This window comes from Molothrus ater, chromosome 3, assembly GCF_012460135.2.
Source record: "Molothrus ater isolate BHLD 08-10-18 breed brown headed cowbird chromosome 3, BPBGC_Mater_1.1, whole genome shotgun sequence".
In the NCBI taxonomy this organism is placed as follows: domain Eukaryota; kingdom Metazoa; phylum Chordata; class Aves; order Passeriformes; family Icteridae; genus Molothrus; species Molothrus ater.
In genome coordinates, this window is record NC_050480.2 from 88,759,251 (window position 1) to 88,786,638 (window position 27,388).

At 40.2% G+C, this 27,388-nt stretch overlaps 1 protein-coding gene across 2 annotated transcripts in view; it reads left to right on the plus strand.

Moving 5' to 3' along the window:
* The first annotated feature begins 4,580 nt into the window (after window positions 1-4,580).
* The window catches only part of ZNF451 (zinc finger protein 451), a 33,336-nt gene continuing 10,528 nt past the window's right edge, over window positions 4,581-27,388 (plus strand). The window contains exons 1-13 of one of the 2 annotated variants that reach the window (XM_036380164.2): window positions 4,581-4,817; window positions 5,439-5,522; window positions 9,553-9,636; window positions 10,828-10,953; window positions 12,220-12,331; window positions 12,854-13,004; window positions 14,343-14,469; window positions 15,859-16,012; window positions 17,942-18,089; window positions 18,617-20,268; window positions 21,292-21,426; window positions 24,461-24,591; window positions 25,718-25,904. In XM_036380164.2, the coding sequence (XP_036236057.1) occupies window positions 5,442-5,522; window positions 9,553-9,636; window positions 10,828-10,953; window positions 12,220-12,331; window positions 12,854-13,004; window positions 14,343-14,469; window positions 15,859-16,012; window positions 17,942-18,089; window positions 18,617-20,268; window positions 21,292-21,426; window positions 24,461-24,591; window positions 25,718-25,904 (3,088 nt within the window). In that variant the 5' untranslated portion in view covers window positions 4,581-4,817; window positions 5,439-5,441. The remainder of the gene's footprint in view (window positions 4,818-5,438; window positions 5,523-9,552; window positions 9,637-10,827; window positions 10,954-12,219; window positions 12,332-12,853; window positions 13,005-14,342; window positions 14,470-15,858; window positions 16,013-17,941; window positions 18,090-18,616; window positions 20,269-21,291; window positions 21,427-24,460; window positions 24,592-25,717; window positions 25,905-27,388) is intronic. The other variant, XM_036380165.2, reaches the window with a different exon arrangement.

A 27,388-nucleotide genomic window follows, 5' to 3' on the forward strand; every position in this document is an offset into this window, starting at 1 on the left:
AGGTAAATGTGTGGTGTTCCAAAGTGTAACATTCTGATATGAGCAACAGAGGGCACATTATTTGCAGTCCTCAGAATGGGAGAAGACTGATGGCTGCTACAGAAGCTGTAGTGCTATTAGACTGTATGGCAATTAGTAACTGGAGATTTACTACTGAAAAGGTAAGCAATACTACAACTAATAATTTGAACTATTTATTTCTATTACTGCACATTAGATTGAATTTGAAGGTTAGAGTGAAAAAAAATTAGTAGCTGTTTATCATGAAGTGCTCAGAAGAGCACTTGTTTTCTAAGGTATGAAGAATATTGAAATATGTGAAGAATCAGATAAAAACATTACTGAAAAAGTATACTGTTGAAATCAGGGAGTTTAATGCATGTTAAGTTTATGTCCCCTGTTATTAGGGTATATAGATAGACATAAAAAAACCCAAACCACCACATATCTAAATTTTCTAGATCAAGAGTAAGTGGCAGTATGCCATGTTGGTACAAAAGGGAAATCAATGGTTATAAAGGCAATCAGGTTTCACTTAAGGGAGCAAGGAGAGAAGCAAAAATATTGAAATATGTTTGAATTAGAATAATAAAATTGTTCAAGTTGGAAGGGACCTTAAAAATAATTTAGTTCCAACCCCCCTGTCATGGGCAGAGACACCTTCCACTGTTGTCATTATATTGCAAGGGTTCCATATTGCTAGAGTTTTGTACTTCCTTGCTGTTTTCTTGTAGGCAGCTCCTCTAGGCACTGACTCTTCCTTGTCCTCACAGGAGCCAACTGACCCCAGTTCCCACCAATCCACTCTTTTATAACACTCTTCTTATTGGCTACAGCTGCGGCCTGTTAACATCAGGCCTGCTCCTAATCCTTAATAATTGGCTCAGCTGCAACTCTTTAGGGGATAAGATTACATTCCATACTACTTCATTTATTTATGTTTTATCCCCCTACATTCCACTACACCAGGCTGCTCAAAGCCCCCACCTGACTTTGAACACTCCATTGATAGGACATCCACAATTTTTCTGAACAACCTGTTCCAGTGCATTACCACCCTCAAAGCAAGGAATTTCTTCCTAATAATATTTCATCTAAACCTACTCAATAATTAAGGACATACAGTGAGTATGTGGAATTAGTTGCTAGAAAGCATTACTGAGTTTATAAAGATCATCTGCTCTGAAATAGTTTCCACATCTTATGTGATATCTAGACTTCATTTGAGCTTTAGACTTGGAGATCTTATGAAGATCTCAAAAAAACCCCTACTTCTCCTTACCTCACCGCCCCTACCCTCCCCAAGAAGTTCTGCATGAGAACATTCCTTAGCTGGCCCAAAGCCTGACAATTGTTCTTTCACAGGAATTAGACAAAATACACAAATTTTGGAATTCAAAGTTTTGTTAGCATATTGGAAATTATTGCATGGCAACTCCCTTACTATTTTTTTCCCTTAACTGTATTGTTTACATACATTGAGGAAATTTAGATCGGTCATTGCAAGAGTTTTACATTTACATGAATGACTACTGAAAAATTCTGAATTTACATTTACATGAATGACTACTGAAATATTTAAATGAGCATCATTTGCATAGGGTCTCAGAGTTTGGAAATATAATTCCAGCATGCTGCCCTAGTAACTTTTTACCACAGGTCCTCATATTATCTGTTCTCAAGAATCAAAAGTTATCAAGTGCAAATGCAAGCTACAAGCAGAATGACTGCTATCAACATTCTGTTAGCAAATTCAAGTGACAAATGCAAAATATTAAACTTTAGGCAGCAACAATGACTTGTTCTATCCCCCTACATTCCACTACACCAGGCTGCTCAAAGCCCCATCACACCTGGCTTTGAACACTCCATTGATAGGACATCCACAATTTTTCTGAACAACCTGTTCCAGTGCATTACCACCCTCAAAGCAAGGAATTTCTTCTTAATCAACGTTCTGTTAGCAAATTCAAGTGACAAATGCAAAATATTAAACTTTAGGCAGCAACAATGACTTTCCAAGAAGCAGTCAGGTTTCCATTATTTTAATAATGAAATAAAAGTAGACAAATGATTGTTGTTTATACACTCCAACAAGAGTGATTAAGTCATACAGCTGTTAATGAGTATATAACTAGTAGATACAGCTAGCAGCTCAGCATGTCTATCTTCTATCATAAAGCTGTTTTTACATTCATATGGAAAGAGGCTTAAAACTAACAGTAGTAACTGTGTTTTCAAGAAAAGTAAGTGCACTAATCAATCCTTACAGTACATGATATGATATTGCTGCTAGTTGTTTATTCTCTTGCATTACACCAAAATTCAACATGCAACCTTGAATTCTTTCTCTCCTGTGTTTACAGGATTTGATAAGCACTCACCAGTGAAGTGTGTGCAAGCAGCTCTTTTATACTGACACACAACTCACAGGTGATATTTACACTGTTCAGCCTACTCCAACCCAAGGCATTGAGTAAAGATGATTCACACTGACTTTTACTTTGGGTGGCAAAGTATGAAGAAGCAGGAGAGCAGTAGCAGATAAATAGCAAGAATCATGGGCGTGGGGGTCTGAGTGATGTTTTCTCAATCCTGGCAGGGAGGGGGCACGGACAGGACAAGTCAATACTTGTTGGCAGAAACTGTGTTGGTGACAAGGTTTTGAGTTGTATGACCATGAGACCCTACTTGCAAATCACATTCTGCTTGACAGAATGAGATCCACCTCACTAAGCAGGGCAAAGCTATTTTTACCAGTAGGATCATGACCACACAAGCAGAGATTTAAACTAAGAGTTAAGTGAGAGAGTAACCAGCAGCCATGTGGGGGATTGATGGACACAGAAAAAAGCAAAGGGCATGTGGCAAAAACAGAACACAAAATCAAGAAGATGGAGCTTAGGAGAGGTCACCTTCAGCTCTTGAATGTAAGCAAAGAAATGTCTATGAGACACTGTAATGGAGAAATGTCCCAGTCCTTTTCTAGATAGGAGCAGCCTTGTGTTTGCAAGCCCTGGTCCTAATGTGGGAGTTCAACCATCCAGATATTTGCTGGAGGGACAATACAGCAGGACATAAGCAATCCAGGAAGTTTCTGCTAACTTCTTTCAAGTCATAAGGGGGAGTCAATAAGGACCAATAATGAGCAATGTTTTGTTGGATCTATACCCATGAAGGGATTGTGGGAAATACAAAGCTCAAGGCAACCTTGGCCAAGGCAACCTTGGCCACAGTGAGCATGAGATGGTGGAGCTCCAGATCCTGAGGGGAGTGTGACAAATAAAAAGCAGGCTCACCACTCTGGAGAATGAATTTTGGTGTCTTCAAAGATCTGCCTGGAAGAGTCCCTTGGGATATAGCCCTGGAGGCAAGAGGGGCCCTAGAAAGATGCTTATTATGTAAGGATAACTTCCCCCAAGCTCATGAACAATTCATCTCTGTGAACAGAAGTTAGGCAAAAATGCCATGAGGCCTGTGTAGATGAACAAGGAATTCCTGGTCAAGTTCTAACACAAACAGGGAGCATACAAAGCATGGAAGAAAGGATGGCTTACCTCAGAGGAATACAGAAACATTGCTCAAGCATACAGTGATCAAGTTAGGAAAGATAAAACATGACTGGAATTGGATCTAGCTAGGGATGTCAAAGAAACAAGAATGGCTTCTATAAATACATAGGTGACAAAAGGAAGACTAAGGAAAAAATGTAGGCCCATTGCAAAATGAGACAGATGATATAGAGACACAGTACGTGCCTCAGTCTTCACTAGCAAGACCAGTCTTCACGAATTCAGGCTCCAAAAGTCAGGGGAAAAGGCTGGACCAAGGAAGATGTACTCTTGGTGGGAGAGGACCAAGCCAGGGAATACATACATTAGCAGGCTGGGCATATGCATGCTACATCTATGGGCTACATCTATGGGCCCTGACAGGATGCACCAACACGCACTGAGGGAGCTGTCACGGTGAGAAAACTCCCAACTATCTTTCATGGATCATGGTGTCTGGGACTGGTGCCTCAGGCTGGAGGAAAGCAAATGCCACCTCCATCTTCAAGCAGGGCAGGAAGGAGGAAGGCAGGGAGACCCACAGGCCAGTCAGCCTCATCCTTATCCCTGGGATAGTAATGAAGCAACAAATCCCAATAAGCATTTCCAGGCCTCTCAGTGACAAGAAAATCACTGAGTTGTCAGTATGGCTCTACCAAGGGGAAATCAGGCTTGACCAGATTTACAAACTTCTGTGATACTGATTGCCCTGGCAGACGAGTGGAGAAACGACCATTGTGTATCTGGACTTCGCCACTGCCCTTGGCAACGCCTCCCGCAAGATCTCCACAAAGGACCTTTGCAGATACCTGGGCTGGATCGAGCACCGCGTGAGGGGGCTGAGCAGGCACAGCGCGGCTGAGATAGCGGCACAGCGGCCGGGCCCGCAGAGGCGACTTTGGCGCCTTCCCGCCTCCCGGCTGCCAGCCCAATAGCCGCCCTTCCTCCTCCCTCTCTCCTCCTCCTCCCCCGGAAGCGGAGCCGGGTTTTCCCCCTCCGAGCCGGATCTCGATGCTGCCCGTCTGAAGGCGGACGAGGAGAGGCCGGAAGAAGGAGAGAGCCCAAAAGAAGGAAAGAGCCCGGGGGGCCCGCGCCATGGTGCTGCCGCGGTAGCGCCGGCACCTGCCATGGGGAGCGCGGGGCGCGGCGGCGGCGGCACCTCCCGATCCCGGCGAGCCCTGCCGCGCCCTCGCCCCGCCCCCGGGCCGCAGAGGAAGCGGGGACACGGCGGGCCGGGGCGTTGCTGCCCGCGGGGCCCGGCGGCGGGTGAGCGGGGCCGGGGCGCTGCGCGGGCCGCGGGGCCGGCGGTTACAGCGCAGCGGTCGCGGGCGGGGCACGGGCAGCGCGGTGTGCGGAGCCCGCTGAGCCGAGTGCCGCGGGGCCGTGCGCTGCGGGAACGTGAGTCAGCAGCGCGGCCGCTGCCGTTGTTTTGGAGCAGGAAGCTCAGCCCTCTGCCGCGGTCCTGGAGCGGCCCAAGGCAGCCGCAGCTGCTAAAAACGCCCGAGCTCGCTCGCAGCTGTTACGGGCCGGCCTTGGCTCGTCGGTGGCTGAGCGCCGCTAAGCTGGAGCTCGGATCTCGGCTCTTGCTGGGGTTTCAGGCTCAGGCATGTCCTTGGGCTGCTACACTGCAGTTACGGCTGCTGGAGGAGTGTAGGTACTGGCATGCTTTGTAGAAAAAAACACGTTTTACATATCTGGAAAAATACAGTAGCGTGATTCGAGTCAGAGTCGTTTATCACCTCTTGTGGTGTCGCTGGTAATTGGGAGTGAATGATAGAGACTTGTTGAATACAGATAGACTGTAAAGAAGGTATAAAATGGAAAATGCTGTATAGTTAAACAAAACTTAAAAAGTGAAATTATATAGTATGATTTGTTTATGTTTAGATAATGGAGTCTCATAACTCTGACAGCCTTCGCAAGAGTAAATCACCAACTTCTGGAAGTGAAGATGAGATTGAGTTTATTGGAGTAAGTAGAGCTTGCACTGGAAATACACTGCTCTTTGTAAAAAATACGCTTTCAGTAGTCTAGTAAACAGGAGAGGGTCTTCACTGACTGATGATGATTATATTTGAATGTAAATTATTACTCTTGAACATAAAGATAATTTCATTTGTGAATGTTTGTGGCATTTGTGAATGTTTGTGGATAACAACTTGATCTTAAAGGTTTATGTGCACTTTCTTGGAAGGGTGTAAGATGATGTCAGTTGGTCCTGGGGAGAAAATGCAGTTTTGAGTATCTGAGCAGGTGAGGGAGGTATTACAGTGATGTGTGAGGTATGTGAGAGGGGACTGTAGATAACTTTCCTGGTAATTGTATTGCATCACATTTTGCTTTATGAATAGTCCCTCTAAAGTTAATGGAATAAATCACTGCTCATTCTTTAAAATCACTGTACTCAGTTTAGAAGAGGAAGGAAATAATGGGTTAGAGGCCTTAAACAATCCTCTCAAATTGTCAGGTGCTCTTTATTGAACAACACCTAGTCTAATGCTGACATGCTTTATGTGAACATAACTTTAAGACACTTGTATCTGCTGGATATCCTAGAGAAGCAGAATGTTTTTCATGCTGCCTGTGTTCTGGCCTCAGTCTGTCATCAGTGAAGTGGTGCTGGATGGCAGGATTACATAGAATCATAGAATTGTTTAGGTTGGAAAAGACCATTAAGATCATTGAGTCCAGCCATTAACCCAGCACTCAACCATGTCCCTAGGGACCACGTCTACATATCTAAAGATGTTTTTCTTGAAGGAACAAGTCATGTTACTAAGGTCAAGTGATTCAATGATGCTAATATTTTTAGTGGCTGGTTTTTTTGTAGATTTGTCTTGTTTTTGAACAATATGCTGAATAATTACTAGATCCCTCCCCATTTTGTATGGTGTTTGAATAAAGCTGAAGTTCAACATACTGACTTTTTCTGCAGGGGTATTTAGAGGCTCTTGTATGGAGGGATAGTGGTTTTTTGCAAAAATTACAAGTAGTTGGTTATCTCTGAGACATCTTAATATTTTGGTTGATTTGGGCAAAACTGATTGAGTTCAAAGTTCATTATGTACGCCCAAGTATCCATGTGCATCTGCAGAGAAGGACTTGGGTTGTTGGTGGATGAGCTGTGTGTGCTTGCAGCCCAGAAGTTCCAGTGTGTCCTGGGCTGCACCAAAGCAGCGTGGCCAGCAGGGTGAAGAGGGGATCCTGCTGCACTGCTCTGCTCTGGTGAGACCCCACCTGCAGTGCTGCATCAGCTCTGGGGTCCTCAGCACAGGAAGCACAGGGATGTGTTGGAGTGAGCCCAGAAGGACACCAGGGTGATGGAGGGATGGAGCACCTCTCCTGTGAGGAAAGACTAAGAGAATTGGGATTGTTCAGCCTGGAAAAGAGAAGGCTTCAAGGTGACCTAATTGCAGCCTTCTAGCACCTGGAGGGAGCCTACAGAAAAGATGGAGAGGGGCTTTTAAAAAGAGCATCTAGTGAGAGGACAAGGAGGAATGGCTTCAGACTGAGAGTATGTTTAGATTAGATATTAGGAAGAAATTCCTTTCTATAAGGGTGGTGAGGCACTGGAACAGGTTGCCCAGGTGAGTTGTGGATGCCCCCCATTCCTGGGAGTGTTCAAGGCTAGGCTGGAGGGAGCTTTGAGCAGCCTGGTCTAGTGGAAGATGTCCCTGCCCATTGCAGGGGATTGGGACACGATCATTTTTTCCAACCCAAACCATTCTGTCATTCTGTGATGGTGACTGAATAGGCTTCATTTTCTTCAAGCTGGGCAATAAACAAGGATAGCTTGTATAGCTTCCAAAGTGTAAGGATTGAAGGGCTGCTGGAGCACCAAGAACAGTAACTGAAAGAGAACTGAAACAAAGGAACTAAAATCAACACTTCTAGCTAGCTTTTCTTTTTTTATCTTTTGGCTTTGCCTGTGGGTTATAGGGATCCTTTGTGGTCCCAGGAACTCTTGCTTTCAAGAGAGGCTGCTATACATAGGAAGATGACTCTGCTCAACTTTTTTGCAGGCTTTATATCCTGGGATGAGTAGCTTACTATTGTAATTGATGAATATGAGGGGAAGGTGTGTGACCCTGGCCATCACCTAATAGCAACAATATGTCTTCAGGTCTCATTTGCTCCTCTGAGTGAAAGTGACTTTGGACTTTGCAAAAGGATTTCTAGACTGCTTGGCAAGCTTTAGATCATAATTTCCCTATCATAATTAGATCATAATTAGATCATAATTTCCATATAATAATGTGTATGACTGGAAACTTAGACTCTTCATAAATGTTATAGATGGATGCCTCCTGATTATCTGCATGTCTTTAAGACCCAGTGCACAAGATGGTACTGTATACATTGAATTAGAGAAGCTACTGCAGTATCTCAACCTGTGCTCATTTTAATAGATAACAAGTAGCTGTAGGCCATGTTATGTGATCTGTGTTTTTCTTCCTTTTTCACTTTTTTTTTTTTCCTTCTTGACAGTCAGATGTGGCTTTGGTGTGGGTTTTTTGTTTCTTTGATCAGTTTTTCTTTGTGGTTTTGGGGTGGTTTTTTTCTACTTTATTCACTTATACTAGGGTATTTGAATTCATACTGTAGGACTATGATTTGCTCCATCAAATAAGGACTTTTTGTCAATCTGCTACTGCCAGAGATTTTCAGCTTTTGTAGTCTGATTCTCCCTCATTCAAGAAACTTAAAATTATTCTTCCATAATTTCCCACCTTTTAATTCTTCATTAAAACATTCTTTGTCCATTTAAAATCATTACATTTTAAGCTTTACATACCACCAGAGGAATGTGATTTAATCTACAGTGCAACCTGTTATTCCTGTGTTCTTTACATAGGATGGTCTTTCCTCCATTTTGCTTACTTGGGAAGGCTAAGGCAAGAGTGAAGAAATTCACAGTTTTAATGCTGCGTGAAGAAATAGATAATTCAAGTTGCCACAGTTGGCACCAAAAGCATTGGACTTAGAAGGAGAGTTAGTTAATACACCAAGTCAAGTAATGCACTTGTTAAAGTAGTTACCAATTAAGGATTTTGCTTCCTTTACCTCTGTGGTGTTAAGTACTAGATATTCAGAATGAAGAATTTCTCTCTGGCTTTTTATATATTTATATTATATATTTATTTATAAAATAAATATAGACATATTTCTGTATTATTATCTAGAAATATATGATAATTTATATATTACAATACAGGTACTTGTAATATATAAACAAGTGTAATATTACTTGTGTTAAATTTATTGTTTTGATCACTTGTACTTCTAGGGTTGAAAGCAAGTTACTCTGCATTTCAGCTGTCAATATTGTGTACGTTTTTATTAATTGTTGAGCCCTGAGAGTAAGTAAACACAAATTAAAAAAATCTCTGTTGTTAAAGGAGCTGTTAGGATCAGAGATGAACATTTCAAAACACATTATTGTGCTGATGGGACAGTCAGATGGTCAGAGTGTGTCTTTGAATTCTTACTTGCTAACACCTGTTTAATAAAGGTTTAATTTTTTAAAAGCATCGCAGAGCCCGTCAGTTTCTACAGAAGCAAACCTGCAGTGGATTTTTTTTTTAATATTTCATTTAGAAAACCATGTTATCTTTGTTTAATCAGAAAGAGTTACTCTTTGTGGGTAATTGGAGGCTGGCAGCTTGATTCATAGAAGCTTTTGTCATCTGTCCAAGATTTCAGCCCTCCTCTCCCCAGTGAGACAGAGGACTGTTCATGCCTGGCCAGCTGAGCAGCTTTACTGCCTTGAAAGGTGGAAGAATGTAAAGAATGAGCTGCATTAGGAGCAGCAGAGAGGATTCCATGCTGCTTTTCTCTCTGCCACTCATCATGAGGCAGTAGGTCTTCCTAGCCTGCCCAACATAGTTGATTGTTAATATCTTGAAGAAACTGCCAGTATATGGCAGAGATGGTACATTTTATCTCTAAGGAAGACAATTTAATGCTTTTGTGTGAGTTTTTTTTAACACTTTTTTTCCAGGAGGGACCTTTAAGGCCTGTCCTTGAATGCATTGATCTCATCAGCAGTGAGGATGAAGAACCTAACAGCAGTTCTTATTTTCGTGTGAGTGTGTGGTAATGTATTTTTGGATATCTTGGTTTAATAAAATAATTGGTCTTCTGTATGTTTTCCCATCAGTTACTCTTCACAAAAGCCTTGTTAGATGTGTTTTTAACAAGTGCTAAATAACAAGTATTGAAATATTTTGATTTTTCTACTTGCTGTTGAGTGAAAAGCAAGAATAACAGCATTCACTTTTTCCAGAGCCATTTTTTCCACCTTGAAATGACTTGGTTCTTTAATGTCTTTCAGTCATCTGAAAAAATGTTTGGAAATAAATGTCACTTTACATGCAACCTCAGAAGTTAGGGTGCCCGGTTTCTATCCTGAAAACATACCTGGTCCACTACAAGGCCTTTTCTTTCTAAAATAACTTTTTAGGAACAATGTATGGGTTGAACGACCTTATTCCAGTGACAGTCTGGGTTTAGCTCAGCCTAATCCTTCATAATCCATTCTAAGAATGTACAAGTCAGAAGCAGGCTCATCAGTTTGTCTATCCCCCCAAACTTATTTTGCCTGCTCTGCAAGGCCTTTGAAAGGGACGTTGATAGACCCTACTAGAGTTGGTTTTGGCAGCAGTGACTGTCTTTTGACTTTTGTTTTCCTGTGTTGCAGCAGAGGATGTTTGTAATAAACCTGATTCCTTAAGGTGATCTTCTGTACATGCACAGGCTGTCATTACAGGGATCATTACTAGAACTGACTGTAAGAAGAGGAAACCACAGTATATGGCCTATCCCTTAGGCTAGAAAAAACTCATGATCTGCCTTTTTGAAGACAGTGGGCAGCGTTAGGGAAAGAGCAATAGCAGTTTTCAGGTTTTTTAGATGGGCTGCATGTTGGCTTTGAAGTCAGGAGGGATTTTGTTTACATAGAAGAACTTAACTTTTAATTTGTTGGAGACTCTAGGACACTTGGCACAATCATGCAGGTTCCTCTGCTGCCTGGTGAGGCTAGTGTTTATGCTGAATTGCCTTGAGTATGTGGAGGGGGGAGGTTTGGTTATTTTTGGTTTTAAACAGAAGCTACAGATGCTGGTAAAAAGGAAGAGAAGGCTACAAGGTAGCTCATGGAATGCAGGCTGAGAGTATCTTTACTGAATTATGTGGTGATGCTTGGGCATCACTTTTCACTGTGTTAGTGTCTGTTATGTAACAATCACCACAGAAGGGCTGAACCTTCCACTTGCAGAGCAATACCAAGCGTAAGGATCACGTTGACTACCAGAAGGAACGAGTTGCATCAACCCTGGATCGCCTGGCACGCCATGTTGAAGTAGAGAAACAGCAAAAAGAAGAGAAAAACAAAGCCTTTAAGGTATTGGATGTATTTTATTTTGGAAGAAATGCATAATAAAGGCCTTGTAGTTATCTTTGTTTTCACTACTAAGCAAATTAAAAAATTGGTGAGGCATACCTGAAATTAGCAACTAGACTTCTGCTTCTGGGGCATCATGTGAAGCACTACATGGACTTTGTCTTTTCAGTGGCTTTTAACTGATCAATTTTCTAGTCTTATTGCACTTCCTAAGGGGGGAAAATTAAATGAAAGAAAACCACTGGCAAAAACTTCTTCTCTTGTTTGTAAATATAGCAGTGGAACCTTAGTATCAATTATTCTGATATTCTAATATTTCAATTAATAGAAAAATAACAATTATCACAAACCACCCTGCAGCAAGCCTTGCTATTAATCTGCTTTTGTCTGAGATTTTTGGGAAGCTGTTTGCTGCATTAAATCTGTATAAGGTAGTATTTCATAGTGGGGGAAAAAAATTTCAGTGTTTTTAGTTGCACTTTGCTGCCATTTGAAAAGAATATACTTTTTACTTTTATTACAAACTGGGAGATCCAGTCAGTGGCTTAATGGTAGGAGTGCTCTCAGTGGGAGTTGGACATCTTGAAGGAATGTGATTACAACAATGTGATGGAATTGAACAGGGACAAATGTTAATCCAGAGTTGGGAAAATGTGCTGACTTCCCAACCTAATTTTCTCAACAATGTTAGAGGCTTTTAAAAATCATATAATTCTACTATGGTTGCAGCTTGTTGCAGTCTATGGTAAACTATGCAACTGTAGTACAATGGAGTAAAAGGCTAGATTAGATATAGTCCAAGGTAGCCTTGAAGTCTGGAGGCCTACATCCCCCTTATGTCTCTTCCACTTTCATTTGGCAATCTGTTTGTGTCTCCACATACAGTTCTTCAACTGTAAAGTGGAGTCAGAGGTAACTGTATAGCTTTTAAAGCAGCTTGAGAATGAAGGCTAAAAGATCCTTTTGTTTAAATACAAATATTTTCATCCTGCTTGGCTCTTCACTCTTCATCAGGTGGTGCAAGCTGCAGAATTAAATTTAGTCTTCAATGTGAAAGCACTTTTTTCTTTTTTTTTCTATTACATTCCATTTTTATTGTATTAAGTAGAAGTCAGTCTAGTTGTAAGATTATTTTTCCCCGCACTTAGGCTTTTGTGGGTGTGTTTTTTAGGAACTCATATGTAAGTTTCGCAATACATACTTAATCTTTTTTCTTTTATTCTTTCAATTTGATCACAACATTGTCTGGTATGTTTTTTCCCTTAGGAGAAAGTTGATTCCCAATATGCTCATGGGTTGCAGGAACTAGAATTTATTCGGGAACACAGTGATACAGAAGCTGCAAGGTTATGTGTAGACCAGTGGTTAAAAATGCCAGGTAAGAATAGAAAAATAAGTTTGAGTGATGGTTTCTAAGTCCTGCATTACAGAGTAGAACATGTAAAAATTGTGCTGAGCTGCAGGTGCCTTGTGGATAACCAAATGCTACAATATTAATTTTGCTGAAGCATACAATTTAAAAGTTTCTAAACATTTATTTGCATGAAAGCTATTCTTGTAATGCTTTGTTACGTAGACTTCATATCTTAAATTTTCTAAAAACCAGTAAGGCAATGTTAGTTATTTTTTATAAGCCAAGTTGCCAGGAAGAAAATAATACTACTGTTGAGCTGCCTGGAGGACCTGGAGGAAGGGTGTCCAACTGTTTAAAAAGTTGTACTACTGGGAATTGAGGAGACAGTGAAAGAGCAGACTTACCGTAGTAGGATCGAAGGACAGATTGTTAGCTTGCTTTTAAGAATCACCGCAATTTGATTCTGGAATGTTTTAGAGCTTGTGTGTTGTTTTCTTAAGCCTCTGTAATTCAGCTTCTGGTTAAGTACTTTGTTTTGGAACACAGGTCTGAAACCAGGCTCTGTTAATGGTGGAAGAAGGGATAATTTTAGGAGGACAGGTCAGACTCGAGTCAACAGCAGACCCAAATGTTGTCCTGTGATGCATTGCAACAGACAGTTTGATAATGTGCATCTTCTTCTGGGTCACCTTCAAAGGTAAGGAGATACATTGCAAGAATTCAGTGCAAGGAGTAATAATATAGAGAATGTGCTCTAATTTAGGACATCAGCATCAAGTCTGCTTTAAACTGCCTGTACTGACAAAGCTCCATTTTGAGGGCCAATTAATATGTTACAGTTTATATAGGTGAGCTTCGTGGAGGTTTTTTTTGATGATTTGGTTTAGTTTTTTACTTGGTGTGTGTGGTTTGTTTTTTTAATTCAGAATTTGTCTTCCTCTTGTTGAGCATTTTTTAATATCTGAGTTTTTTGAGAAGTCAGATTTCTGTACTCCAGTTTAGTTATAACTTCATCCAAACTTGAAATAAACCAAAAGGCTCACTTACACAAGTTGATGGTAAGATAAAGAGAAAAGCCCCTAATGCAGGGAAAGAGGAACAAAAGCTATAGGCTGTGTGTTCATAGCTGATATTGCTAGTCAGTGCTCAGTGTGTCAGTGTTCAATTCCAGCAGATGCTGCCCTTTAACTACTGAATGTGTCCATAGGCAGGATGGTGAGAAGTTGAGGAGAGTGTCATGGGTTAACCCCCATAGGCAGCTCAGCCCCACACAGCTGCTCACTCACTCACACCAGTGGGGTGTAGGGTAAAGGTGGGAACACCATGGGCTGATGTAAAAACAGTTTAATAAGTAAAGCACAAACTCTGTGCACATGCAAAGCAAAATAAGGAATTGACAGGCAGAGCTCTATCACATGTGATAGTTACTTGGAGTGATGGCATTTGTCTTCCCAACTATCTCCTTCTCCTCCACACAACTTTTAATGCTGAGCATGATGCCTTATGCTGTGGGATGTCCATTTGGCCATTTGAGGTCAGCTGTCCCAGCTGTGTCTCCCAACATCTTGCTGGTGGGACAATCTGAAAAACAGAGAAGACCTTGACAGCCTGCCAGCACTGCTCAGCAATAACTGAAACTTCTCTGTGCTATCAACACTGTTGTTCATTAATCCAAAACACAATAACCATGCAAGCTGCTACAAAAAAATGAACTCCATCCCAACCAGAGCTAGTACAGGGAGATAAAAATAAATAAATTATTAAAATGTCTATGTAGGAAATTAGGATTTTGTTAGTTCCCTTAAAAGCAGTATGATTTCTCTCGAGTGGCTGTTTTAACACATAAGCTGTAGGGAGACTCATCTCTGTGCAGGATGCATTTCATGATAGGGGAAGTAAGGATTTTTTATAGTTTAGGTTGGTTAGATAGGGAATTTTTGTCTGATAGCTTCAAAGGACAGAATTTTTCCCATTGAAAAAAAGCTATTTGACTATTTATAGGGGACTAGTTTGCTAATTATTTCTTCTTCTCCAGGTTTGATCATTCTCCTTGTGACCCAGCAGTCACATTACATGGACCCGCACATAATGCTTTTGCCTGTGTGATCTGCTGTGAAAGATTTGCAACCTCTCAGCAGTACAATGATCATCTTTTATCTAAGGCAAGAGCATAAGGATAAATAACTCACCTGACTGAATGTAGTAGAGGGTTTAAGACTTAAAATTATACATTGATTTTTGGTGTGTTTTTTGTTTTGTTTTTTCTTTAACCCTCTTTCTCTCTTCTCTTTTACTCTTCAAGATTGTTTTCTCTGATTCTGCTGTGTTTCAAACAGCTGGTGTAGCCTGACAGTATTCCTTTTAGATGTGACCATTAGGTTGTATTTTTGGTATGCTTTCAAGAGGACCATAGTTCTGTCTTGAACCTCTTGTCCATCTATTGGTGTTGTTGATACATATCCCCTTTTTTCTGCATTTCCAGAACTGTGAAAGGTAGAGGCAGGAAGTTAGGGTGAAATAACTTGACAGCAAAGAGAAGCAGCAGAAAGGGGGGGGGGGGGGGGGGGGGAAGGTGTTTATTTAAGCAGTCTGGTGTTGAATTGGATAGTGGATAGCATTTTCAAAATTGAGTGTTTTCATAACAAATATTCTCACCAAGTCTCCAGAAGCTGCATTAAATTTGGGGAAGTGTTAAACTTTATGAAAATCAGACTAAATTTTGCTTGTAGTAATAAGTTGATAATTAGTCATACCTGACAAGCTGAAAGGCTGCATTGTAGTGTGTCCCTGCTCTTTTTCCATTGCTTCAAAGCTGTGTGCCTCTCATGTGTTCAGGGACATTAGCAGGAGTAGCAGCCAAGGTGGGGAAGGGCAATGAGTGTCTCCTGCAGACAGCAAGAAGATGGGATTACTTTGATATGTAAGGAGTGGGGAGATAATCCTAATCAGAGCTCTAAGCATATAATGAAGATTCTTGGAGTGATGTAGAAAGCAAGCAAAAATATCAGAAGCAGAACTGAAGGATTTTTGCCCTGAAGGCAGAGCTCTGAAGTTGATGTGTAGCAGGCAAAGCTGGTGGAAGGAATTGACTTCTACAGAAGACACAGACCTTTTAGGCTACTCTGAGGAGCAGCATTTTGGTGAGTTAGAGGTTAGCAAGATTAGAGGAGAACTGACATGAGGTAAAACAGCTGCTTTAATGACAGAGGGAGCTTTTTCTGAGAGCCTGGGTAAAGGGAATAGCTAAGAATTGCTGGAGCCCATAGTCCCTGGGAAGGTACTTGATCCCAGTGGTGCAAGAAGGGAATGGAGAAATGGCCAGTGTAGTAAGGGTTGATGTAGCTCAGTTTGACAGTGGTACTTTGGCCACTTCCTTGTGTCTTGTGAGCTGAAATGCAGAGGAGTAGGCTTTAGGTAAATACAGATGTGGTAGCTGAAAACCTCAAAGTGAAAATATTAGCACAGAAATGAGAGAGGAACGGGAGGACATGAGAACTGGGCCTGGTTTCTTCACTTAATTTTTTTCCTAAATAGATCATTTTCTCTTCCAGCTAAATGAAAATGATGGGCATAAAAAAGGTATTCCTCCACAGCATATTCAGTGCTTTGCATGCCCAAAGTGCTTCCTCCTTTTCGCCAAAAGAGATGAGTGTTGGCAGCATATGTTGCAACAGAAACACATCGTCCAGGTTTCTGAACTGAGTGGTATGTTGCTACTAAGTGTACTGCTTTTAATTTTTTCTGATAATTCATCCTTAAGATAGGAACTGACTTATATTCATCTGCTGAGTAAAAAAGCTTAAGGTTTTAAAGTTTGTTATTAATGAATTCTTATTTTTCTTTTAAGATCTTAAATGCGATGCTTTGAAATTGATATTTTTGTGTAGAAATCCTCTATCACACTTGCTGTAATGAGATGCTGTTGGGTCTCTCATATAGGCTTCTCATCCTCTAGTGACTCCATGCAACTACTTTCCTGAATAACTTTACATTTAGCATGTTGATAGAGACTCAGAGCAAAACACATAGATTTCTTTTCAATTCCAGTCAGAGTGGCTGTTGAGTTCCTTCCCCTTACTCTAGTATGCTTGGAGGCTATTTTTCCTGTCAGTGCCCTTTGCATTCCTGATGGCAAAGACTTGTTAAAATGTCTTCTCCATATAATTGCAAATTCAGAGTGCTTAGCTAGAACATTGCTGCTGGTCTGATGGCTTGCACGGACTACATGGCTGCTGAAGGCTGAAATGCTGGTTATGTTGTGAGCTGGCAACATCCTGAACCATGCCTAACAAAGTCCAGAGGAAAGATCTCTCTGATCATGGCGTTGCAAACAGGGTTAAATGCCCAACATAGCTGTACTGATTTAATTTTTGACATAAGCAATAGGCATTAAAGCATTTACTTCACTGTTAGCTGAACTGCTAAGTGGCCGTGTTTTAGATATTGCAACTGTCTGAACAAGCCTACGTGGCCAAAAGGATTCATAGAGTTATTGCTCATCTTCATAAATGTATCTTTGACTTCTGGTGTCCCCTAGAGTGGCTGCAGGAAATGTACAGAAAAGGCAGGCTTTGAAGGAATCCCCTGCAGGCTGAGTCAGTACTGCTGCCTTCTTGTAGTGAAGTTACAGTCAGCTGCATGGTTATACTTTCCCTTATGCATTATCACTCTAATGGACTTTTATTCTCAAATAAGCTATTAATTCTGAATGTGATGACTGCAGATGCTTTTAAATTCAGGTCATAGGTTTTAAAAAAGATTACTGGTGAGCTATTGCTTTGAAAAGATTAGAAGCACAAGTTAGTGTTTTCTTCTTTAGAGTTGGAGAGTGCTTAACTCAGAACAAAAAATCGAGTGCTCCATTTTTTACTTTGCATTGGTTAGGCTTCATTATTAATAATCATCAGCATGGCCTGAGATCTGCCAGTGAAGTTAGCTGAAAGGCATAACCTCAAATTACTGCCTGCTGATCATCACATCTACTAAAACAGAAAAGTCAAAGAAAATTTGGCTGCTAAGGTGCAGAACATGAACAATATATAACCCATAAACCATTTTTCATTATCTTTTCAGTAGAATTTTCTTATTCTGCTGGTACTAGGAGTTACCTGTGGAGTATATAGTCAGAACAACACAAAGTCCTGCATCTAAAAATTTAAGAATTAACATTAAGGATGGGAAAGAAAGAAAGAAAGAGATGGTCAGGGTATGTGGGAAACGTGTTAAATAAATTGTGTGCTCTTTCAGAAAAAATACTGTATGGCTTAAAACAAAATTTTATCTAGTAAGAGTAGATAGCTGGTGATAGGTGGAGGAGGAGAAGGTAAGAACCTTTCTAAAAGAGATACTGACCTGGCATTGTAGAAGGAGGAAAAGGGAAGTAAAATCAGTCACCAAGTACAAAAAAGCAAACTGCAAACAGGTTCAGGTATAAGATAGTTACAGAAGTTTTAAAATTTCAGGATTTAGTTACAGCTTCCATTGCACAGTTACTGTAGCTTAGCTGACATTTGTTAACTTGCATTCTGAACCCTGTGACAGACAAGTAACAATAGTAATAATGTCATCAGAGAGCTGAAATTGTATTGGAAAACTCTAACCTGTGGTTGCACTTTGCACCATTCTGTTTTACAGATGCAGTGAAGTCTGGCGATCCACTACCTTTTCCATCCTTTGCAAAGAACCTCTTGATATCTCTGTGTAAAGAGGTCTCCTTCCAAGTGAAATGTATGTCCTGCTTCAAGATACTGCGCTCACATATGGAGTTAACAGCTCATTTCAGGTTTGTGAAAGGAAGCTGTTCTTATAATGTGAACATCCATAGATCAGTGACAGGTATGCAGACATGCTTTTTATGACACTAGTGGATTTCAGGGCAGCTAGGACCATCTGAATGTTGACTTTCTGAATGAACAATCAAAAGCCTGCCCCCTTAACTTTACCCCACTGCAGAAAGCTGATCAATGTCAAGATCCTTTTTGTATTTTCTGTAAGAGAACAACAGAAGCTTTTTGCTGTTCCACTATTTCTAAGTTTACAGCATTTGATTTTGAAAATGTCCAGTCAAAAACATAAGCATCAATCTACATGCTGGCTTTGGAAATTAGCACCTAATTCTCTTCAAATTTCAGAGACTAAGTATACATTGCATGGTTTTGTTAGCAAGCTGGTAGGTGGGTTAAAGTACACAGAGCACCCTGTTTCCATGCACTTACTGCTGTAGCTACTTGGTAAAATATCGAGTACCTCTGTAAGTTTACAAATGTTTCAGGTGGTGATATAACCTCCTTTGTTTTTTATCCATTCTAGAACACGTTGTTATAATTCTGGGCCCATGGCAGTGTCAAAGAAAAGCATCTCCCAAGTTGCAGAGATATTTAAAATGAAAGGTCACTGTGAGAACTGTGATGAACTGTTTGCTAATAAGAATCAGATGACCCAACACAAACAAACGACTCAACATAACATTAGAGTTTTTACTACGCTGGAAGAGTCAATCTTGATGTTCTGCCATGTCAATGGAAAACATAAAAGTCAGTCTCATTTGGCCCACATTGTGGAACGATCAAGACCACTGCTGAAAAGACACTTGAGTCCAGATGAGTCCTCCAGTGAAACAGGGTCTAGTCCTTCAAAACGGAGGAGTAATTCAAAAGGTAAAAGTGAAGATGAAGTTGCAAACCAAAGTCAAGGTAGTGCTTCCAAAGTAAAAGCCTGGTTTTGTGAATGCCTTCAAAAGTTTTTTACAGAAGAATCAGTAGAAAAGCACATTTTATCAGCAAATAGGATCTGTCACAAGTGTGCTGTGTGTGGAAAGCTGGCTGAAAATTCAAGCATTATCCGCCTGCATATGAGTCGATTCCATGGAGGAGCACACTTGACTAATTTTCTTCTCTGGTGCAGAGCATGCTCTGTAGATCTTAGGGAAGAGGATATTATGGGACATGTAACTGAATTTCATGGTGGGCATAGTTACTACTATGAGCAAGAAGCTGTAGAAGACGAACCTATGCCATCTGCTTCTGATGCAGTGAGCATTTCTGCAGGTGGAGATAAAGACTGCATTTCTGGCCCTATGGAACTGTCCCCTGAAAGTGGTCCTGTTGTGGGAAAATGGCAGTGCCGCATTTGTGAGGAGATGTTTGAGTCTGAAGAGAGTGTTCAACAGCACTGCATGTCCTTAGAAAGCCATGCATTTCACAGGTACTCATGTGGCATATGTAGAAATCATTTTCGGAAGGTAGGAACTCTACAGCGGCACTTCCAAGAGCATCGTAATCAGGAGATGCAGATTAAATATTTCTGTGGCCTTTGTGGTAATCTCTTCTTCAACACAGAGGAAGAATTTCTAATCCATTACAAGACACTTCATAGCATGGACTATACATTTGTGCCTGAGCAGATGGAACTGTCAATAAAAAAGGATGAGGACTTCCTCCCAGTGGAACAAGGAGACCGCCTAACCTGCGGTTGCCGGACCACTTACATGTCCAAAATAAACAGGAGGAACGATCATGAGAGTTGTCAGAAAGCCATGCTGCAGAAAGGAAACTTATGGTTTCGATGCTGCCTGTGTTCTGCCACGGCACAGAATATTGCTGATATGAACAGTCATCTCAAGAGCCACAAGTCAGTAAAATCTAAGGAAGAGATATATGTTGTTAGATGTGCTGCATGCAACAAGAACTTTGATGATCTTCAAAGTGCGCATCAGCACTATCACATGAAACACTGCTTCTTGCAGAAACCTGATCTGTCAAGTCTTGCAGCAGAATCAGAAGACTCAGTCTTCAAGTTTTCAGCAAGTGGGGCTTGTGTGGTCAGAAAACCTCACAGGCAACAATTTCAAGCATCTCCATCCAAAACTCAGGACAGACCACAGTTTTCTTCTCTGCAGGGCCCAATAGAGGGAAAGAAAATAAAAAATGAGGACTTAGAACATTCTGAAGAACTTAGTGAAAGTATGTAGAAAATTTCTTTCAGCATTAGAAAAGTATTGCTATCCTTAACACACACTGTTTCATTGTCAGTACATGTCACATACCATTTGGTTACATCCAGTCTATAAATGAGCTCAGAATTTACTACTTGTTATTTCTCAAATACTGAATTCTCAGTACTCGAATTTCCAAAACTCAGACTCCACAATTTATTGTTATATGCCATTTGTATGAAGTCTTGGGAAAAAAAAAACAAACAAAAAGGCAGATGTGAAAATTCTGAGACCGAAACATTTGATTTTCAAATTAGTTTGGAGCATAATTTGGTGTTAAAAGGAAGAGGACCATCAAGAACATCCCAATTAGGGATCTAATGCCTAGAAGTGTAAAAGTGATCGATCATACACATTCAAAAGAAACTTGCCTTTTTTATATATATAAATATTTATGAGCCTATTGGTGCTTTTTGTGTGGGCAATGCTGTTATGCCATCATCTCAGCTTTCTTAGCTTGCCAAAAAAGCAGCATCAGCTGAGAATTTATATTCCCAGTATGTATTGTTTGCTTGTGTTCAAAAATTGAAAGTGTCTCTTGATTACTGGTGGTGTCATAATGCTTTTGATTAAGAGGTAGACATTTATTTTAGGAGTACAGCAAAGAGTGCATATCTAAACATTTTATGTGCTTTTATGCAGGCAAGCAGTTGAATGTCACAGAGACTTGTCATCGTCAGGGGTACACAGCTGGATATTAAATGAGTTATTAAAGTGTCTTGGTGCAGGACAACAGCTCTCTGTGCTTACCATAAAACTACCCAGGTCTACACCATCATATAGCCAGATTCTACTTTTCTCTCTAATTTGTGCATTATTAAGTGCTAATTCAGTTGATTTTTTAAATCTATGCAGTCACCAAATGACATCATGTTTTGTAGCTTTTCCTTCTGTGACTTTTCACTTACATATGTGTCTACAAGAGTTTTCAAAAGCAGGTTGATCAGAAAGTCACATGAATTTTTAATGTGTCCTTTTTATCCCATTGAAGATGGTGAACTTCCTGATCTTGACTATCTGAGTACCATGACTCACATTGTGTTGGTGGATCTGGACAACTGGGGAAGCTTTTTCACACAGCTGCCAGCTAACCTGAACCAAGGGACATTTATCTGGGGTTTTCAAGGTAAAAAAATGTTTGAAGTAAATTAAAAGATAAGATTAACAAGTCTACACATGTACTCAAGCAGTGATTCCTTGAATCTGAGAGAATAAAGAGCAGGAGCAAGTAGGCACTAAGCTTCTAAAGTTGCTTCTTGAACTTTTCAGATTCCATCTAAACCTCCACTGCTCCTACTAGTCCTTGTAGAATAGTTCCAGAATTGCAGAACTGTTTAGGAGTCTTTCTGGCTTGCCTTATGAACTTACTTCAGCTGTATCATATTTTCATAATTATTAGGGCACCCAAAGTACTCAGAGATTATATTAACTCCTAAGTCCTTCTCTTAAGGCTGGGATTTTTTATTTTGGTTTTTATTTTTAGTTCCAGAAGGCATGATTTTGCACTCTTAGACTTTTAATTTTGTTCTGTCTCTGGCCTGTTCTATAGAGAGTGGTCCTGGTCATCCTGTATAACAATAGGTGTATGTCCCATCTTAAAGATACCAGTGATTGATGGAACTCACATTGTCATGGCTTTCATAGAATGATAGAATGGTTTGGGTTGAAAGGGACCTTAAAGATGATACCATTTTGCAAAGTCTGCCAGTAGCATCCATTTAACTTGATGTTTTTGCTTATTTAACTGGTTTTGAACCAACTGCTTGTCCACCTCATGCTTTTTCTACAGGTTTTCTCTGTATCTAGCTTTACAGTTATTTTGTCTGTGGTACTTTGATTTCTTCAGTAAAACATAGATAAGGGATAGTGTTAAAATATTTATGGCCTGGAACAACACAGGCATCATCTTACCAGGTTTGTAGGTCAGGTATGTTTTACACTTGCTAAACACTACTGCACTGCGCTTCCTTGCTAAGAGTTTTTCATTATCTTTTCCCCTAAAAGATAATCAAGGCTATTCTGAAAGCTGAGAGTTGTCATGCTGCTCAGTTTGTACAGAAAGGCCTGTTGATGCCTGGGTCACTTTTTTTTTTTCCTTTTAGAAACAGATTTTCCATTTAGTTGATGAAGGCAGAGCAAGTATAGCTGTAAAGTGCTAGAGATTCAGTCATCTGTACTCCTGAACCTGTAATCTGTTACCTGCTTGTTAGGAGTTTTGTGCCCAGAGATGTTCCAAACACAGGTGCTTGATGGCACAGCACAGCCCATATCAGCACCACTCAATTCCTTACTTCCTAAATGGGTTTGCTGCATGCAGGCTGCCTCATGGGAATGGCCCCTTAAGCACCTGAACTAAACAAATATGCTAAAGAGTTAGTTGTGAATAAAATGGGCCATATTCATATTAAAGAAAAATTCACCAGTTTTAGTGTTAACTATGTTGGTTTTGAGCTTGAACACTAAGGTTGCTCCCAGGCACATCTGAATCTATTGTTGTAGGTACCCTCTCATAATAACGATTTGTATAGTTACTTGAGGCATGCTATTCTTGTTTGTTTAACCTGTGAAAATACAGCAACATTTTTTTCCTGCATTTCCCAAACAACATTTCTGAATTTTAACTATTATTTTTATACTATATATCTGCATTATTTCTATTATTCCTGTTTCTAGTACAGCCTTAGCTTTGCTTTGAGTTCCTCCATTGTATTGTCTGGATCCTGTATTGTTTCTGTCTTCAGATACTCAGTTGTCTTTCATCCATTTGTGGGCTAACAAATGACATAAATAGAGGTCTGTCATTGTTTTCAGCTGCCCTGGTCAAATGCTTGTGTTGCACATTTATGCAGCCAAAAAACAGGGCTGGTAAATACAAGTCTTTCCCAAATAGCAGTGGCTGAGGGCAGACAAGAACAACTTGCAAATAGCATTTTTTTTCCTTATGGACAGGTTCCACTAAATCATTTCTGTGTAGACTCTTAATAAATCTTTGTGATGATTTTTGAGATCATCTTCTTGCCATTAGGCTGAAAAGGCAGGGGGGAAGCAGGAGGAATCTACTGAGGAATGCTTTTTCTTTGTCAGACTGTGGGTGGACATGTTGATGTAAACCATCCTCTGCTGCCTGGTTACTTGAACACTGGTTTCCCATGTCCTCATGTGAAGTGCCATCAATGACTGCTTTCATTTTCTGTCCAAAATTCTTTCCTACATCCAGCCACTCTGTCATCTAGCAGATAAAGCAACATTTTGTTGCTGTCTGCAACTCCATGTTGCAGACCCATTATTTGTTAGCCATTGGAATGTTAAAAGATTCTTAGTCACTCTGGTCAAATGGTCCTTCCATTTGCTTGCCTTTTTATGGTGCCATATGTATTTTTATGGGGCAAACTCCTCTGGTTTTTCCTCTCTTCTTGAAAGACTTCCTGCTTCTTTCCTTTCCCTTGCAACTTGTTTCAGTCTGGTACCAGTTTTGTCTGTACTCAGCTCATCTTTATTAGCCACCTATTTTCTTAGCCTGTAACTACATGCTAAGTATACTGTTTAGAAAATTCCTGCACTTTCTTCCCAGTTGTAGCCTCATTTTGCTTGTCCTTAACTGCATCCATGGGTTTGTCAGGACTCTAGCATTTCTCTCAGCTGTTACTCCAGATTTTGGATCCTCTTTCTAATGAGTTCTGATGGAATGTATGAGGCAGTTACAGTACATGATGACTGTGTAACTCCTCTAGTACAGGTTTCCCTAAGAGAAGCATTTCTGTACTTGTACTGTGTTTCCAGAGCTCTTCTGATTCTGCACATTAACTGTAACTGTGCTTCAAACTGGAGAAAAACACATCCTTGTGTCTAAAAGCACATGATATCTAGAAGATAAGCTTTTCAGGATTTGAAGGAACAAAAATTGTACAAAATTGATAGAGTAGCATGATACTTTTTTGCCTTCTATCGAAAGAACAAGAGGGCTGGGGGGATTTGGGTTATATGTTTTTCTTAGCTTTCACATTGGTCAGAATAAATTCTGTCTTTAAAGACAGTTTTATATTTGCTTTTGCCTTCTTGCATTCTTAATTCATAGAGGTGTTCCTACCCAAAGCCATGGTTTGTTTATTTTTCATGTTTGGTTTTTATTATTATTAATATTATTCCCCTTCACTGTATAGGAGGATACAGCAACTGGAAGCCTCCAGTGCATTGCAAAATTTACAATTATCTTAAGAGGATTGGATGTTTCTTTCTTCATCCACGTTGCAGTACCAGAAGAGAAGCAGCAGACTTTGCTCTCTGTGTTCATGTAAGTTAGGGCACGCTTGCTTTATTGTGTCCTGTACCCAGAGAAGGGTGGCAGATGCTATCTGCTATTGATACTAAGTACTAATTGCAGATGACATTTTCAGATTCTTTCCATGACACTTCTGTGTCCCCTATGAAGAATGATAAACCTGGATTGAGTGGAGTAAGGTGGTTGAGAAGTGACTTAAAAATTAGCCAGAATAGAGCAACAGTCTGTTGTGGAGGGGAAGGGAGCTGGTTAGGGAATGAAGAGTAAAAATCCTGCACTTGTTACAGTTTCTCTTTAAGAGTGATATGTAACTCCTTTGTCTCTCTTTAAGTAGCCCAAATCTCGAGCCATCTTTACAGTGGAGTTGAATGGGTGCTGGTTTCACAGACCCTGTTGAACTGACAAAGGGCAGTGCCTTTATTCAGTAGACTTTGGGCTTTGGCACGGTTGGGGATGTGCTGGTGAGGGACAGGAATCCGGGCTGCCACGGGGCCTCGTGTTCCTAATGTAGATTTTAAGGTTGGAAAAGACCTTCTAGATCATTAAATCCAGCCATTAACCCAGCACTACTACTGTCATTAAGCCATGTCCTTAAGTGCCATATCCATGTGATTTTTGAACACTTCAGGGATGGTGACTCCACTGCCTCTCTGGGCAGCTTGTTCCAATGCTTGGCAACCTTTTCAGTGAAAATCTAAACCTCCTCTGGTGCAGCTTGAGGCCTTATAGTGCTTCATCAGTTAAATAAATTACTGCCTGTCTAACTGTATAAGCACATTTTTGCAACAGTGGTTTTATGTTTCGTCATGCTTTTTATGTTACTCTTAAAATGCTCTGCAGAGATGACTTGTTTTATGTAGAGACAGTTCTAAAATGCTGCTTTTTAGGAATTTGTTCCATACTCCATCTGTACTGTTCTGGTAGCCATCACCAGTATCTATTGTGCATAGAGAAGAAATGAGCATCACGCTTTTGAAACAGTGCCTTTCACAGTGGGGTAATGTGGCTTGGATCATAAGCGCAGGAATAAATTGCTGTCGAATACTTTCCAATGAAGACCTGTCTTGCACAAAGCCAGCCAAATGCCATGAGATAAAAACATGATCTCTGTTCAACACTTGTTATTTGTTCTGTACAGGCAGGTCGTCTGGATGAGCACCTGCCCAAGCAAATTCCTTTCACTGTTCTTTCTGGAGACAAAAGCTTCCTGGAACTGGAAAACCAATTTAAAATGACCCAGCGGTCAGCTCGCATCCTGAATCCTCACCACGTTGAAGGAGACATGATGTGTGCCTTGCTAAACAGCATTTCAGATACAACAAAAGGTAGAAAGTAAACCTTAAACACAATTTTTCCAGTATACTGGTAGTTCTTTCCAATAAAAAAAATTGAACGCTTACACTGGTAACATAAACTGTTGCTTGGTGCTTCTTTTATTGTAGTGGTATTTCAATGAATAATAGATTAGAAAATCATGATGCTTGGGCATGTTTGAAAACAGACTTAATTAAGCATTTTTATTCAATGTAAAAAACTGTCATCCCCGTATTCTTTATTATAGCAGGAGACAAAACTGATGTTTGAGTTTGAAGACTCCTTTCTAGTTCAAGAGAAGCTGTTTGAAGCACTCTTGTGTGCATAGTTATCAATTTGTTCTCAGATCTGTTTGGCTTGATTTATTCTGTGTCTGAAACAAATATGACCCTGCTAAAGCATCATTATTTCTCAAAATACTTCTGTCTATTTTAACTTGGACCTCCTGGCTACTTCCTATCATTTGATAAGTGTCTTCACTGGCACAACTCTCACACCCATTTGGAGAAAAAAACAGTGGAAGTTTTTGAGTTCTCTAAAGTGCCAGATTCTAATGGCATGCTAAAATGATCACACTGGTTTTATATAGGATAATTGAGGAGGATTGAGCCAGCTCATTTTCATGCAAAGGGTACCAGAGCTGAGCTGAGTTTTAATACTTATCAGCATTTCAAAGTATTTTGCTGTTTTCCTGGAAGACTTGACATTTCTCTGTAGACATTTTTGCTTTTTCTGGCTTCTTGTTGTGGTTTTGTAGGGTTTTAAATTCAGAGTATGTTAGAGAAAGTTGTTTCTGAATTAGCCCTAAACTGTTTTCTGAAAATTTACACTGCTAGTCTTGATACAGGTTTATGAGGGCTATAACATGGTACTGCTGTTCCACAAAGAAGTGGAGTGCTATCTCTGAATGATGAATTGGCATTGACTGATTAAAGGGGAAAAAAATAGGATAATTAAATAGCTTTCTGGGAAAAAAATATTATATGTGGTGAGGTGGAATGGATTTAAGTGCTTTTGATACAGAAAAAGTGCTTGCAGAGTTTTCTGGCCACCCCAGGCATCAGAAGTTTTTTCATTTAACACTTGTTTCAATGTCCTTTACTACATTAATATTTACTGTTGTGGTAATTGGCCCTACCTGGAGGCTGCAAACCTTAACTTGCTGTCTGGCTGCTCATTGTGTGTTCCACTTGAGTTGTACGTGTGGTCATTATTTAAAAAAAAATTCTTGAACAGGAAATTGATGGAATGACATGTGATTCCTTTGGCTGTTAGCATTCCTTAACAAACTTGTAAGGAACAGAATTGTTCTCTTTTTTAGTCAGTGTCAGCAAGGGGGGGACCCAGACAGCAAGAGCTGCCTTTGTCTCCCTGTCATGTATTAAAACATAATATTAGAGAATTCACTGTTAGTAATAGGTCTGCATTTGCTGCATTGTGGGATGATGTTGTTACCAACAGTTTATTATAAAGTTTTTCTTTAAAAGGATAAAGC